This window comes from Chiloscyllium punctatum, chromosome 3 (genome assembly GCF_047496795.1).
Source record: "Chiloscyllium punctatum isolate Juve2018m chromosome 3, sChiPun1.3, whole genome shotgun sequence".
Classification (NCBI taxonomy): Eukaryota; Metazoa; Chordata; class Chondrichthyes; order Orectolobiformes; family Hemiscylliidae; genus Chiloscyllium; species Chiloscyllium punctatum.
The window spans coordinates 156,987,156-157,003,258 of record NC_092741.1 but is presented as its reverse complement, the minus strand read 5'-3'; the positions used below and the strand labels follow the sequence as shown (position 1 = coordinate 157,003,258).

General features: G+C 38.8%; 1 protein-coding gene across 4 annotated transcripts in view; it reads left to right on the top strand.

The window, feature by feature from the left end:
• The window catches only part of mapre3b (microtubule-associated protein, RP/EB family, member 3b), a 53,954-nt gene extending 44,135 nt beyond the window's left edge, over window positions 1-9,819 (top strand). For all 4 annotated transcript variants that reach the window (XM_072562982.1, XM_072562960.1, XM_072562993.1 and 1 more), the window contains 2 exons: window positions 6,284-6,436; window positions 9,011-9,819. In XM_072562982.1, the coding sequence (XP_072419083.1) occupies window positions 6,284-6,436; window positions 9,011-9,079 (222 nt within the window). In that variant the 3' untranslated portion in view covers window positions 9,080-9,819. The remainder of the gene's footprint in view (window positions 1-6,283; window positions 6,437-9,010) is intronic.
• The last annotated feature ends 6,284 nt before the right edge of the window (window positions 9,820-16,103 follow it).

Below are 16,103 nucleotides of genomic sequence, written 5' to 3'. Positions count from 1 at the left end.
CAATCCTAGTATCCTCAGCCGTTCCTCATATGCTAGACCTGTCATTCCAGGGATCATCCGTGTGAATCTCCGCTGGACACGTTCCAGTGCCAGTGTGTCCTTCCTGAGGTGTGGGGACCAAAACTGGACACAGTACTCCAAATGGGGCCTAACCAGAGCTTTATAAAGTCTTAGTAGTACATCTCTGCTTTTATATTCCAACCCTCTTGAGATAAGAGACAACATTGCATTCGCTTTCTTAATCACAGACTCAACCTGCATGTTTACCTTTAGAGAATCCTCGACTAGCACTCCCAGATCCCTTTGTGCTTTGGCTTTATTAAGTTTCTCACCATTTAGAAAGTAGTCCATGCTTTTATTCTTTTTGCCAAAGTGCAAGACCTCGCACTTGCTCACGTTAAATTCCATCAGCCATTTCCTGGACCACTCTCCCAACCTGTCTAGATCCTTCTGTAGCCTCCCCACTTCCTCAGTACTACCTGCCTGTCCACCTAACTTCGTATCATCGGAAAACTTCGCTAGAATGCCCCCGGTTCCCTCATCCAAATCATTAATATATAATGCGAACAGCTGTGGCCCCAGCACCGAACCCTGCGGGACACCGCTCGTCACCGGCTGCCATTCTGAAAAAGAACCTTTTATCCCAACTCTCTGCCTTCTGTTAGATAGCCAATCCTCAATCCATCCCAGCAGCTCACCTCGAACATATGAAATGAAATCATATGAAATGTTTGTTAAGTACTTGCAAATGAGGTGTAGGTTATTAATTTAGCCACTTGATCTCAATAATACTAGGTCTTTTAAACCAAAGTGACCTATATATAAGGTATGTTAGTGACTGATGCAAAGATAGAAAGTACCATGGCCAAATTTGTGGATGACACTAAAATAAGGAACATAAGTTGCAATGAAGAAGTAAGAAATTTACAAATGGATATGGATAGGTTAGATGAATTGTCCAAACTTTGGCAGATGAGTTTAATGCGAAGAGGTGTGAGATTGCCTATTTTGATAGGAGGATTAGAAAGGCAACTTATTATTTAACTGGAGAGAAGCTTCAGAGTGCTTTGGTGCTGAGGGATCTAGGTGTCCTTGATCTGAATTGCAGAAAACCAATATGCAGGCACAACAGATAATAAGGAAGGTAAATGGGATTTTAGTATTAATTAGTAAAGGAATAAAGTATAAAAATAGACAAGTGTTGCTGCAACTGTACAAAGTATTATTAATGAGAGTCCACTTGGAGCATTGCATATGATTTTGGTCCCCTTATTTGAGGAGGAATGTACTTGCATTGGAGGCAATTCAGAGGAGGTTCACCAGATTGATGCCAGAGATGAGGGATTTGTCTAGTGAAGAGAGGTTGAGTAGTTTTAGCTTACACTTTCTGGACTTCAGAAGATTGAGAAGAAATCTAATTGAATTCTATCAGATGCGAAGTGAAACAAAGAGAAAATGAAAGGTGTGTTTGACAGTAAAAGTAAAAAGGCAAGGGCGTTTTGTTTCTGAAATTTCCAACAATAACTTAAATCTACTGGAATTAGACTATACACTTATAAAAGTTCCTTTCTTGTGAAATACGTTGTTTGACCATAATTAAGACTTACTACACCATGAAAAATGTACTTAGACTGAAATGAACAAATTCCTAACTTTGTCAAGTCTTGTTGTTATCTGTTATGTAAGCACCACAAATTCTCACTTCTGTGTGATGTCAAGTTTCCTGATAATGCACTGTCATAACAAAAATTCTGGTAAAATCTTGCCTTTATTTGTACTGTTAATCCTGGCTCGTTGCTTTTCCTGTGAACTGAACTAAAACATGAAAAGTATAAAAATTCATTTTAAAATGTCCAGTATTGGGCAGTGGATTTTAAAGCTCTTGTAGAAAAAAATTATTCCAGTTTGGCTTTGTCTAGTTGATGTCCAAAGTGGTCCAGAATTGCCCCCACATATTGACTCAAAGAAATTGTCGCAACCAGCAGTTTGAGCACTGCAGAGTTAATCTCCATTCTTACCTCAAATGATCCAAGAATCCGATTCCCTGTAGCTGTTGTGTAGTGATTTTAGCTATGTAAGCCATATTCCAGACATTGCAAATGTGAGGAGGAATCTACCACCCAGCCAGTCATGCCTGGTCCACCATTATAGGCCATGAGATTGAGCAGAAGAATTATGGCCATTTGGTCCATCGAATCTGCTGCACCATTCGATGATGGTTGATGTGTTTCTCAACCCCATTGAACTGCCTTATTACCGTTATCCGTGATTCCTCCACTAATCAAGAACCTATCTATCTCTCTCCTAAATACGCTCCGTGACATGGCTTCCATTGCCCTTTGTAGCAATGATTTTTACCAATTCACGACCCTCCTCATCTCAGTTGTAAAGGGTTGTCCCATCACTCTGAAGCTGTGTCGTTGTATCTAAGTCTGTCCTGCCAGTGGAAACAACATCTCTGCACCGGTACTATCCAGGTCTCAGTATTCTATAAGTTTCAGTCATATTTCCCATGCTTCTAAATGCTATTGAGTACAGATGTAGAGTCTTCAATCGTTACCTGTATGACAAGCCCTTCGTTTCTGGAATTATTCTTGTAAACCACCTCTGGGATCCTTCCAATGCCAGCACACCTTACCTTAGATATGGGGCCGAAAATGCTCTCAGTATTCCAAATGTGGTCTCATAATTTACAACTTCAGTATACCTCTGGTCTTGTATTCTCATCCTCTTGAAATGAATGGTAACATTGCACTTGCCTTCCCTTCTGCCAACTGAAACTGCATGTTAGCCTTAAGAGAATTCTGAAGTAGGACTGCTAAGTTGCCTTGTGCTTCAGATTTCCAAAAGTTTTCACATTTAGAAAATAGTCGACACCTCTCTTCTTCTCACCAAAGTGCATAACCTCACATTTTCCCACATTGTATTCTATCTACCACTTGCCTGTCCAAGTCATTCTGCAGACGCCTACCACAACACTACCTGTCCCTCCAGCTATCTTTCTCGTCGGCAAACTATGCACCAATGCCCTCAGTTCCTTCACCCAGGACATTAATGTATGATGTGAATAGTTGTAAACCCAACACAGACCCCTGTGGTTCTCTACTAGTCACTAGTTTCCATCCTGAAAAAGGCCACCTTTACTCCATTCTCTGCCTTCTGCCAGTCAGCCAATCCTCTATCCGTGCCAGTACCTTGCCTATACCACCATGGACTCTTATCTGATTTAGCCTTCTGTGCACCCCCTTCTCCAAGCTCTTCCAGAAATCCAAATAGATAATGTCCATTGGCTCTGCTTTCTTTAACCTGCTCATTACCACCACAAAGAATCAGAACAAATTTGTCAGGTATTACCTCTCCTTGATGAAGCTGTGCTGATGTTTTACCATGTGCTTCCAAGTACTATATAATCTCAACTGTTATGGACCAAGGCCTGACCCCCCTCAACACATTTCAAGAAAGTAGCCCTGACCCTAACTTTACTAGCTGTTTTAAACAGGTGTAAAGGAGTGATACAGCTGGCCCAACCACTTAGTTTTAAACAAAAACTAATCTTTTTGCAAAATTGCTATATGAACCACAAACAATAGAGAATAGAATATAGAATAACTTAACCTATCCGAAAATCCAACAGATTATCCTAACTCAATGATGCTGTTCCAAGTACTTGCAATAATTCCCATAAACACCCCTTTGCAAAAAGGTAAAATCAAACACGGCCTTACAGGAGAGATGTCAGAAAGGGGGAGAATCAGCATGGATCTGCTTCTTTGTGTTCAGCAGCTTCACCACTGCCTGCTTTCAGTGAACAGCCAGACTGCTCAAACCCAGCAAAACCAAACCAGGGAAAAGCTGAGCTGGGAGAACTGGCCGCTCCCCTTTATTGTACAAGTGTTTTATTTAAAAACTTGAAAGCATTCTCACGTAGTTAAACCCAGACTTTTCAGGATCGCTGCTTTTATGACCTCTCTGAAAAAAAGCCAAGGACAGCATAACCTTGTTCAAGGAGCAGCGTTGTCTCACAGCCTTTAATAATGGATTCAAAAATCTTAGCAATGACTGAGTTCAGGCCAGTCAGTCTATAGTTTCCTGTCTTCTGCCTTCCTCCATTCTTAAGCAGGATTGATAGAGTAGCTATTTTCCAGTTGTCTGGCACCCTCCTTGATACCAATGATTCCTGAAATATCACTACCATTGCCTCTACAGTCTTCTCAGCTAATGCCTTCAGAGCTGTTTTGTGTCGTCCATCTGCTCCAAGTGATTTATCCACCTTCAGACCTTTCAATTTCCCCAGCACCTTATCCTTAGTGGTGACCACAACACTCACCTCTGTCCCTGACTATCTTGAAGTTTTGATATGCTGCTGGTGTCTTCCACTGTGAAAACTAATACAAAGTACCTATTCAGTTCCTCCACCATTTCTTTAATACCCATCACTACTTCTCCAACTCAAATTTCCCATGGGCCAGTGTCCATTCTTGCCTTTCTCACCTTCAGATATCTAAAAAGTAACTCCTATTACTAGCTAGTTTACTGCCCTATTTCATCTTCTACCCCTTTATCATCTGGTTTTTAAAGATTCCCAATCATCATGCTTCTCACTAATCTTCATCCCATTATATGCTTTTTCTTCGACTTTTAACCTTTCCCTGACTTCCTTTGTCAGCCACGGTTGCCTCATCCTCGTCTTACCATATTTTTTCAACCTTGGGATGAATTTCTGCTTTACTTTCCGAATTACCCACAGAAACCCCTGCTATTGCTGCTCCATTATCTTCCCTGCTAGGCTCCCATTCCAGTTAACTCTGGCCAGCTCCTTCCTCATGCCTTTGTAGTTACCTTTACTCAATTTTAGTACTATTAGATCAAATTCCAGCTTTTCTCTCTCAAGCTGCAGGGTGAATTCTATGTTAGTAAAGTCACTGCCGCCAGGGTTTCCTTCACCTTCAGCTCCCTAATCAAGTCTGCCTCCTTACACATCACTAAATCCAGAATTCCTGTTTCCAATGGACTTTACCACACCTTACTCCAAAAACATAGACATTGATCAAATTCCTTTTCTTAGGGTCTGCTATCAACCTGATTTTTCAAGTCCACCTGTATATTGAAGTCCTCCTTGATTATTGTAATCGTGCCTTTCCTACAAGCCTTTTCTATCTCTGGATTTATTTTCTTCCCCACATCCTGACTATTATTAGTAGACCTGAATATAACCCCCCTCAGGGTCTTTTTTGTTTCTGACTGTATCGACTTCCTTAGATTTCTGACTAACAAGGCAATGCTAACCCTTTAGGAGAAAGTAAAGACTGCAGATGCTGGAGATCAGAGTTGAAAAGTGTGACACTGGAAAAGTACGGCAGGTCAGGCAGCATCCAAGGAGCAGGAGAATCAACACTTCAGGCATAAGCCCTCCATCAGGAACACTAGCCCTCTGCCCATCTGCCTGTCTTTTCGATAGGATGTATATCCATCTGCCAAATTAATTTAATCCTCTCTCAATAGTTCTTGTCGACTGCCTTGTGAGGGCATTGGTTTTGAATCTGTTGAGATGCAGACCACCCAGCTGATTAACTGCCACCACCCTCACTGCATGTTCCAGGAGTCGAATGCCCTTCCTCCTGCATCACCTCTCCTACCACCCATTTACCTGCATCCTCTTATTTCAATATTCACACAAGGGCCTGGAAGCTACCCCAAAGTTCCTACTTTTTATGAAGGTAGGAAACGCACTAATATCTCCCCAACACACTATCTTTCTTTCTAACTTCTGTTCTCCAAATTCTCTGCAGCTGCAGTGACATGTTTACCATGTCACGTATGAACCAATGTATCATCCTGGCAGCCTGAGATACACACCAATTTTATATTAGCTATTGAATCACTGTTGCTATTCCAGTCATCCATCTGACTATATACAGCTTAGCCACCTGTGGTAACATGATTTTGCTGTTGGTTTTTAGAGGACCACACTCTCACCAGTGTTCTTTTAATATCAGTTATAGAGAGATCTGGAAGATGCCTGGACCTCCTTGATTATCTCGTGGTCACCTTTTAGTTCTCTGCCTGTACTCATTTGAACTGTGGGGTGATTACCTCCTGAAACCTGCTGTCCACAAAACTCTCAGCTTTGTGTTTACATGAGAATGATGTCACCCGTTTCTTCAGTTCCTAAATCCAGAGCTTCAACTTCTCCATAATTATGTTAGATATATATTGAAAAATCAGTTTGAGATTGTAATGAAAAAATGTTCTTAATAACATATTCCATTTTAATTTTGAATAGCTAATGGAATTGAAATTGACAGTGGATGGACTTGAGAAGGAGAGAGACTTTTATTTCAGTAAACTAAGGGATATTGAACTGATCTGCCAAGAACATGAAAGTGAGAACATCCCTGCAATTCAGAGGATTGTGGAAATTCTGTATGCAACTGAGGTACGCTTTGTTATTAATACATATTTTTAGTTCATAATCAATAGTTAATATTATAATAGACAATAGTACGTACAATCTTTTTAACTTCGTTATCTCAAGAACCAAATGTCTTTATCAGTCATGCATTTTGTTAAAGACCTTGATCTGTACTTTCCTATTTTTTTTCTCATCAGTAATCACACTTCATTACTCTTCCGAAAATTGTTACTTGGTCATTTCCATATTATTAAACATGTTATTTTAGGATGAGGTGTAGGAATCATCTTTGAACAAAATAAGATTGTCCAGTGTCAGGCGATAGCCTCCGAAGATAGGGCACTCAACCTCACTAAAAAGAATCCTGTTATTGACCTCAGGACTTTTAATGTCTTAGTAGCATCAACTAATGCATCTGCTCTGTTTAATCTCTCTCTTGAGCCTTTGGAGGTGATGGTGGCAAACTGATACTGTCACTGGATTGGTTATCTACAGAACTGTGCTAATATGCTGGGGACAAGGGTAGTATCTGGAGCTGAAAAGCTCAGTAATGATGACCATGGATTTATTATCAATTGTCACAAAAAATGATATGGTTCATTAATGTTCTTTGGGGAAGGAAATTACCATCCTCACCCAGTCTGGTCTAAACATGATTCCAGACCTCATACTGTAGTTGACTCTTAATAGCCTTCTGTAATGGGCAAGGAAAACACTCGGCTCATGAGCAATGCTGGCCTTGTCAGTTGTGGCTAAATTCCGTAAAAGAATAAAGGAGAAAGAAAGGTAAACTGTAAGCATGCCTGAAACATTCAGACACATAAAATGTTTCATCTTATGGGGTGCCATAACTATAGACCATCAGTGTTAGCTGGTCACCAAAACATTAATTAGAAATTTTGAAAGGAAATTCTTCCCAAAAAGATTGGAGAGAAGGTGAACACACAGAACAAATTGTTTGGATGCATTTGCGGGAATGCTTGGCAAACATATAGGGAGAAGACAATAGAGGATTCCATTTTAAGATTTAAATGAGGATGGATATGAGCAGGCTCAAGTGGAGCATTAACACAAACAACTAATTGGCAAAATAACCTCTTAGCTGTACATCCCATGTCATTTACTATAGGTTTTTCTCTTCTGTAGAAGTAATTTAGACCTTGTACTTGCTGGAAAACTTGTAGTTTGCCACCGTTAATTGTCAGGTCAATTAGTTCCCTCCAGCCTCTGCATTGCCTGACTGACCACTTGATTTTGCAAAAGAGCTGAACTATGTTATTAGTTCATTATCTGATGTGTGTATTTTAGTGATGTTGACTATTATAACTCTAATGATTCCCAATATAGCCTTTTACCTATATAGCTTAGATCTTAAGTGTAAGAAATCACCCATTTATGATCTTAAAGCTTTTATTTAATGTATACAGTCTTGTTTTGCATAATGTCAATCATTCATTGGTGCTTCAACTGATATTGAAGTCAGTGAAAACAAACAGTCATACTAATTTGTGATGTGGTACAACCCCCTCAAAGTACCAGATTTGGCAGCCAGCTAATTTATTTCTACTTCACCTAACCCTTTATGATAAAGAAAACCCTTTTTGTATATAGTATTTTAACTATAACAGGTAGGTAAACTGAAGTCTGAGGGAATTCATCAAATGTCAGTCTGCACTTGAGAGGTGTAATGGTCTAGGAAATGATACAGAGGAGACGCAGCAGGATCAGGGATATGGAGTTTCATACATGATGAGATTGGAGATGTTAGGACTGTACTTCTTTTAAACAGACTAAATAGAGCTTTCAAGATACAGTTGAGAAAATCTTTCAAAACTTGTTCTGTCTGGTGAATCTATAAATGATCAAAGGTTAAAGATTTGAAATAATTGCAGAAGATCTAGAAGAGAAATGTTTTTACTCCCCTGCTGGAATCTGGAACATCGTACGTGAAAATAAATTGGGGGCTGATTGCGGAGCTAATTTCAAAAGGGAATTAAATAGAAACTCAAGGCTAAGAAGCTTTCAGGTTTATATACAAAAAGACTGGGGTGTGGGACTAACAGCATTGCTCTTTCAAGAGCCAGTACAGATGTGACTGAATGAATGGCCATCTCATATGTAGTACGGTTCTATATTCAATGAACACTTTAATCCAAAGAAGTTTTGCTATTTGTCAAAAACATGTGTGAGGAGTCACAATTTGGAGGGAATTTAGAATGTGTTCCCAGACATCTTGTGCTTAACTCATCGATTACTTTATCTGAAGTTCAGGGAACCAAATTTTCAATTTATATTGACAGTTATTGCCTTGGAAATGAGCTTAGTTTGTTCATTAATGAATATTTCTTTAAAATTGTTAGCTTCAGCCGTGATATTTTGTGATAGCATATTTACAAAGCAGAATGGCACATTCATTAACTGCAGGTGCAGTTTTAATAATCACAATAGTCAGTTTTCAAATATCCTTGAATCAGATTCTATTTAATGTTGCTTTTTGGAAGTATTTTGGGGCATATACCATATTGAAAATGCTATATAAATGTGAGTTGTATATTTAATGCTACAGAATTAGTTTTCTGTTGTGATTTTACTTGACAGGAAGGATTTGCTCCTCCAGAAGATGATGATATTATAAATCACCCAGATGATGACCAGGATGAATACTAAGTCTAGATAATTGTTATCTATTTCTGTCCCTATCTGTCTTCTCTCTGTGATTGAGATCCCCACCTGGGCTGTTTACTAACATTATTTTAAATTAAGTTTGTACAGCCACTGCACAATCACAATAATTATCTGCATTCTGTATCACAGATTGCTAAAGCTGTCATATTCATCACTATTACTGGCAGACTGTATTATAAAATATATTTAATTTGTATATTTTTCTTAAATGAATAACTTGCACTTTGGTTTGAAAGTATTTGGAAATCCATGATGCAAGTTGATTGCCTTTGTGTTATATGCAGCATGTAGTTTGGGTTTCTTTTAAAACTGAAACAGCTTGGATATACTTGGGTGCATTTTCTGACATTTAAAAGAACTGAGATTTTAGTAGATGACCTCTGGCATGGAAGATGTTTTTATGGTTTTATGCAAATTGCTGACTTTTAAATGCAGGAAATCTGGCTTTGCGGAGTGAAAAGTCTGGAGTCTAAAGTTTAATAGTGCTTTTAAGAGAATTTATTTATTATAGTTTGCTATAAACATGAGAATAAGGGATGCTTTTATGATGCAACATCGATCAAATTAACTTGGTTCCAGCTGCTTTTCATCAGAAACCACTAAAATATGCCGTTGACATCTCATTGCAGCACCTTCTTATACTGTGCCCATGACACTAGTGTGCGAAAAAACTTGCATCTGTGAAGTTTTATTTAAAATAAATGTGAAAATGACAGAAAGAAGTAGCTTGTTTTTATTCTCCATCTTACAAGCTGAACATGAAACCACATGACTAATTCATTAGAACTTGGTTCACTTGCTAAAGAAAGATTACCTCAGTTTGACTTTCATTTTCACAAATGATGTGGGGCAGCTTGTAAATGTTTCCTGTACTGTCATTGGATGGTAACTTCAGTAGCAAGTTGTTTTTAATTCATTCACAGGATGACGCTATCTCTGACTAGGCAAGCATTTATTGCCCATCCCTAATTGCCCAGAGGGCAGTTAAGAGTCAACCACAGTACTGTAGCTCAGGAGTCACATATAAGCCAGACTAGATAGGGATGGCAGTTTCCTTCCCTAAAGGATATTAGTGAACCACATGGAGATTTTTTTCCAACAATGGATTCATGGTCATTGTTAGACTTTTAATTCCGGATTTTTAAAATTGCATTCAAATTCCACAATATGTACTGGCAGGATTCAAACCCGATCTCGTGATTAACAGTCCAGCAATAACATCACTGGGCCATTACCTCCCCAATTGATGTCAAATTTTCCCTGAAAGCATCTCCCACAATTAATATCAAATTCTTACTGATTAGTTATTGAATCAGTCAAGGTATGAAATGTAATCATTTGTGTTGGATATACTCCACACAAAATGCAAAAGCACATCAAGCTAACATTTTGTGTGTGTGTGCTGAAAGGAATGCAGACAATTTGGCTATATATATATATATATAGACGCTGTATACATGTACAAACATGGGCACAAATGGTCTTGAATTCTGAAAGGAGAAAATGTACAATCGTATGTGTACTGACACAGGCCTAAACGTAATGCCCCAGAGTTGATAGTATTAATGAGCAAATTATCAGTGTTCATCACTCTAGTCTCCTTGACACTGACACCAACCTCAAATTTGCACTAAAGCAGTTAAAAGCAAAAATCCATTCCCACAAGCTGCACTGTGAAATTCTCCATTCTGGAATACACATCCAAGGTTGTCCTTTACCTGAGCTGTAACTTGGTTTGAAGTACACAATTAGAGCCGAACTACCTCATTTTCCATGAAAGCTGTTTCATTGTTGAATGTCCGAAGTCTCTTATGACGTAACATTTTGCATTTTTTAAAGGTTTGACATATCAGCTTCTACATGAATCTTGTGTATGACCCAGAGATATATTTTAGGCACTCCCAATAGTTAAATGCATTAAATTATTCACCACTCCATACTGTCTGTTAGGATATGTGAAAGTACTTATTCTGCTTGATGTTGCTGCTGCTGAATATTTGGAGATTGACTTGATTTGGTACTAGATTGAAACTGACCAGAATAAGTGCCAAAATTATTCCAGTGCATTAACATTCAGTAAGCCCTATCACGAGTGCATTTTCCCATCTACTATTCATAATTGTGTTGAATGTTATTTGATAGAAGGACACAAACAAGTTGAAGAACAGATTTCCCCTGTATCTGAGGCATTGTAGCTTATTCTTGAAAGCATCAATACTGACTGGCACAAGATGGAATTCTCATTGTTCATGGTACACTTGCACTGAGATTCTTTAAAATTTGATCTTGTCAAGAAAGATTTGCTCATCTCATACTCTCCTGCCTAAGTTCATAATCTCTATCAATTGTATCATAAACTGTTCACACATGGATGTATTTATTTTCAAAGGAACTTGACTCCTTTGAGTTACATTTTTGTTGAACTTTGGTGTTGATTTTCCCATTAATGTCTGTTTCTAATAGAATTTAGCTTAATGAATGTATTACTGATCTCACAGTTGAGTATGTAAAAGAAGGATATTTACAAAATTATTCTTGCACTCCAACTTGTACACCCAAAAGGTCTTATTTGAATGGTTTGACCTAAATTTTATTTTAATTTTTTTAAAGTAAATTGGTTGAAACTTCCTGTTCTCTTCCCTTTTCACTTTCGTCCATTTTTTAAAAATCAATTATAAATTCACAGGATCACATGCCCTACTGCCCAACAAATCCATACTGACACTCCGAAGAATAATCCACCCAGATTCTTTCCCTAACCCTATTATACTATCCCTGAACACTGGGCAAATTAGTATGGCCAATTCACCTAACCTGCACATCTCTGGACTGTGGGAGGAACCCCCCCATAGACACGGGGAGAATGTGCAAACTCCACACAGACAGCTGCCTGAGGCGGGAATCGAACCCAGGTCTTTGGTGCTGTGAAGGAGCAGTGTTAAGTACTGAGCAGCAGTGTTGCATTCGATTTACTCAATAATTTAACTTTTTTCCTGTTTCAGCAACATATTTTGGCTGTTTGGTGGGATGCACTGATTTTTGGCATGCTGCCCTATCTCTCATTTTTGGGATTTTGTTTGTTTGCAGGTCAACTGCATCCTGTTACTTTTATTCCCAGAGCTCAATCATGTCAGTTGTTAAGGAATAATTAAATGCCATGTGACTACTTGAACCTGTTGCACTATTCAGTTAACCCATGGCTGATCTGTACCTAGACACGAACGTCCTGCCTTAGTTCCATAACATTAATATCCTTGACTAAAAAATGTTGCACTCAGATTTGAAATTTTCAATTGAAGTAGCCTCTGCAGCTCTATCTGGGGCAGATTGGTACAGCTTTCTGATTATCCTGATTATCCTGGTTCTAATTTGAAGCTAATGGCATGCTTACCACCACCCACCCACACACACACCAGCGAAAGTAGTTTTGGTGTATCTACTGTATCAGCTCCAATACCTTAAATATTTCAAATTTTTTTAAATATTAAGAGAATGTAATTCCAGTCTACGCAGCCTCTCCTTGTTGTTTAATACTTTTAGTGAGTGTCATTTTCGCTGATGGGTGAGTGCCGAACCAGAGCACACAGCTTAAAAATACGGGGTAGACCATTTAGGACAGAGATGAGGAGAAACTTCTTCACCCAGAGAGTGGTGGCTGTGTGGAATGCTCTGCCCCAGAGGGCAGTGGAGGCCCAGTCTCTGGATTCACTTAAGAAAGAGTTGGATAGAGCTCTCAAAGATAGTGGAATCAAGGGTTATGGAGATAAGGCAGGAACAGGATACTGATTAGGAATGATCAGCCATGATCATATTGAATGGTGGTGCAGGCTCGAAGGGCTGAATGGCCTACTCCTGCACCTATTGTCTATTGATTCTTTAGTGCACTTCCTTCAAGACCCCAACATATCCTTCAGGCAGTGTGACGCTCTAACTGAATGCAGTTTAAAGTTTGACCAGGTGTGTTATCCTCGATTGCCTGAATAAATTTGTTCATTGACACAAAGTTATTTGGGAAACTGTTCTCATTCTGCTGCCGCCAGATCATTTGTTCATCCAAATGTGGATGTTTCTTTGTTCTTCCAACTTATGCAGACATTCTTCCTCCTTTCAAATGGCAATTTTGTCCTAGATTATGGGTCTCCAGAAGTTTACCCACTACTGGTGTAAAGCTGCAAACAAAAACTGCTGGAGCTGAAGTGAAGCTCTGATGAAGAGTCACCTAGACTCTGTGTTAGCTTGCTTTCTGTCCATGGATGTTTCCTGAACCGCTGTGATATTCAGCATCTTTTTTTTCAGTACAGATTTCAGTATCTCCAGTAATTTGCTCCTCCTGGTGTAAAGCTGATCTCTCTCCCTTGATTTGGAACTCTCCCAAGTCCAGTTTTACAACTGAGAAAACAGTGTTACTGCAGGTTTTTTCCCCTCAAAAAGTAATATGCCCCTCAGTCTCCTTTTCAGTACAATTTCCCGATTTATTTTTATGTGCAACTTTTGATGATCGTGGATCCAGTCATGTCAGTAGTTCCTGGCTGTTCAGCAGGTGGAGCTGTAGAGCCTTGGTGTCAACTCCACAGTCACTTCAGCAAAGTACAACCACCGTGAAAACAAAGAAATGTTTATGGTTCAGAGGAGGTGTGTAGAAAATCTTGCAGGTAATGTTCATGGAATAAATAATTCTATTAACATGAGTTTTCAAAAAAGATGTTTGGAAAGTTAGGGTTGATTACATAGATTTATGATAGAAAGAAACTTCACTTCACCCTGTCTGTGTCAGCTAAAAAAGAGCTATTCAATTTAGTTCAAGCAACCAGCACTTGGTCCTCTGTTGGTCATGGCACATAACATGCAAATACAAGGTTTTTTAATGCATTAAGATTTCTACTTTCATCACCATTTCAGGCAGTGAACTACAAACCCCTGCCACCCTCGAGTAAAAAGTAGTACTCCTCAACTCCCCTCTAATTCTGCCACTTGGTCTAAATCTGTTTCCCCTGGTTATTTCTTCTCTCTGCAAATGGCATTGAGTCACGCCTTACCAAATAAGCCCCTCATAATTTTATACATCTCAATTCTCCACTGATCCAAAGAAATCTCCCTCAGCCTATCCAATTCTTCTGGTTGTAATATTTTCTGTTTCTGGCACTGTCCTTGTAAATCTTTTATATCATATCATTCCTGTAATGAAGTGACCAGAGCTGTATTCCCACTATAACATAACTAGTGTTTTATAATATAATGATATAACCTCCCATTTCTAATATTCTTAAATCATAGATAAGAAAGGAAAATATCCTGTATTCCTACTCATACGCTTCATCTAATTCATTTATCTTTCTTCAGAGAGCTGTAAACATGTATTTCAAGTTCCTGTATACTTTCAGAATCCTGCCATGGTTTTCATGGCTTCTGTCTTTGACTCTCCTCAAATTTATTATCTTACTCTTCTCCAACTTGAATTCCATTTGTCCCTTTTCTGACCAGCTGACCTGTCCACTGTTTACCACCTTGGAGTTTAACTTTCTTCCTCATTATAATGCATCGTCTTCCATCTATCCCCATCCCAAAAGGAGACAAGTTTAAAATAATTGGCAAAATTAAATTCACCTGTTTAAATTTTTCAGCACTTCAACAGTTGTTAATCAGTTTAAAAATTGAAATAATGCAAGCCCATAACAGTGGTGGTTACAGGTGGATTATTGTTTTCTGTACTAATTCTGCTCAAGTCTAATAATACTTTCAACAGGATTCAGAGCTATGGTAGCTGAATTAGTCTGCCATTCTTCCAGTTCCACCAAGTGTGATGCTCAGAAAATTGTAATACCTTTTTATAATAATGTTATAATTAGCAATTAAGCTGGGCAAGACCCCTTGGGAGGAGTGACCATTATATGGTAGAACTTTTCTTTAAGATGAAGAGTGATGTATTTGATTCTGAGATTAAGGTCCTGAATCTAAATAAACTATGATTGTATGAGGCACGAGATGGCTATGATAACTTGGGGGATGTAAATTAAAGGGATGATGAAGGACTGGCAATGACAAATATTTTAAAGAGCATGTGGAGGGACTGCAGCAATCCTTCATTCCTATCTGGCACAAAACAAAATAGAGATGGTGGCCTGACCATAACTAACCAGGGCAATTAGACAGTGTTAGATCCAAGGAAGGGGCATACAAATTGGCCAAAAAACAAAATCAGACCTGAGGATTGGGAGCAGTTTAGATTTCAGCAAAGGAATTGATTGGGGTGGGGGAGAATACACTAAACTTGAGAAAACTTGTGAGAATGTACAACCTGATTGTAAAAGCTTCTATAGGTATGTAAAGAGAATAAGATTAATGAAGACAAATTAAGTCCTTTACATTCAAATGGTAGGTTGTCTGGATGAGTGCAGCTCTAATTGCGCTCAAGGTTGACACCATCCAGGGCAAAGAAGTCACTTGATTGGTATTAAATGCGTAAGTGTCCACTCCATCCATCACTGACACTCCGTAGCAGCAATGTACATTATCTACGAGATGCACTGCAGAAATTCATCAAAGATCCTTAGACAACACTTTCTGAGCCCATAGCCACTACCATTTAGGGCAATGCATATAATACGTGTAAACACCTCCATCTACAGATTTCTTTCCAAACCACTCCTCATTCTGGCTTGGAAAATATCATCATCCTTTCACTGTTGTTGGGTCAAGATCAGGAAACTCTCCAGCTTTGCGGGTTGTACCTACAGTAGACTGACTGCAGTGGCTGAGGAAGGCACCTCATTATCACCTTGAGGGCAACCAGGATAAACAATAGCTGCTGGCATCAGTATTCCATGTATGATTTTTTTTTTAAAAATCTGTATTGCACTGGATTGTGTCCTTAACTAACCAAGAGTAAAATGGATAGCTTTTATACAAGTGTGTTATGTGTTATCATCTCGCTGTCTTTACATTCTAAAGAGTCATTGGACTCAAATCACTAACTCTGCTTTCTTCCCACAGATGTTGCAAGACCTGC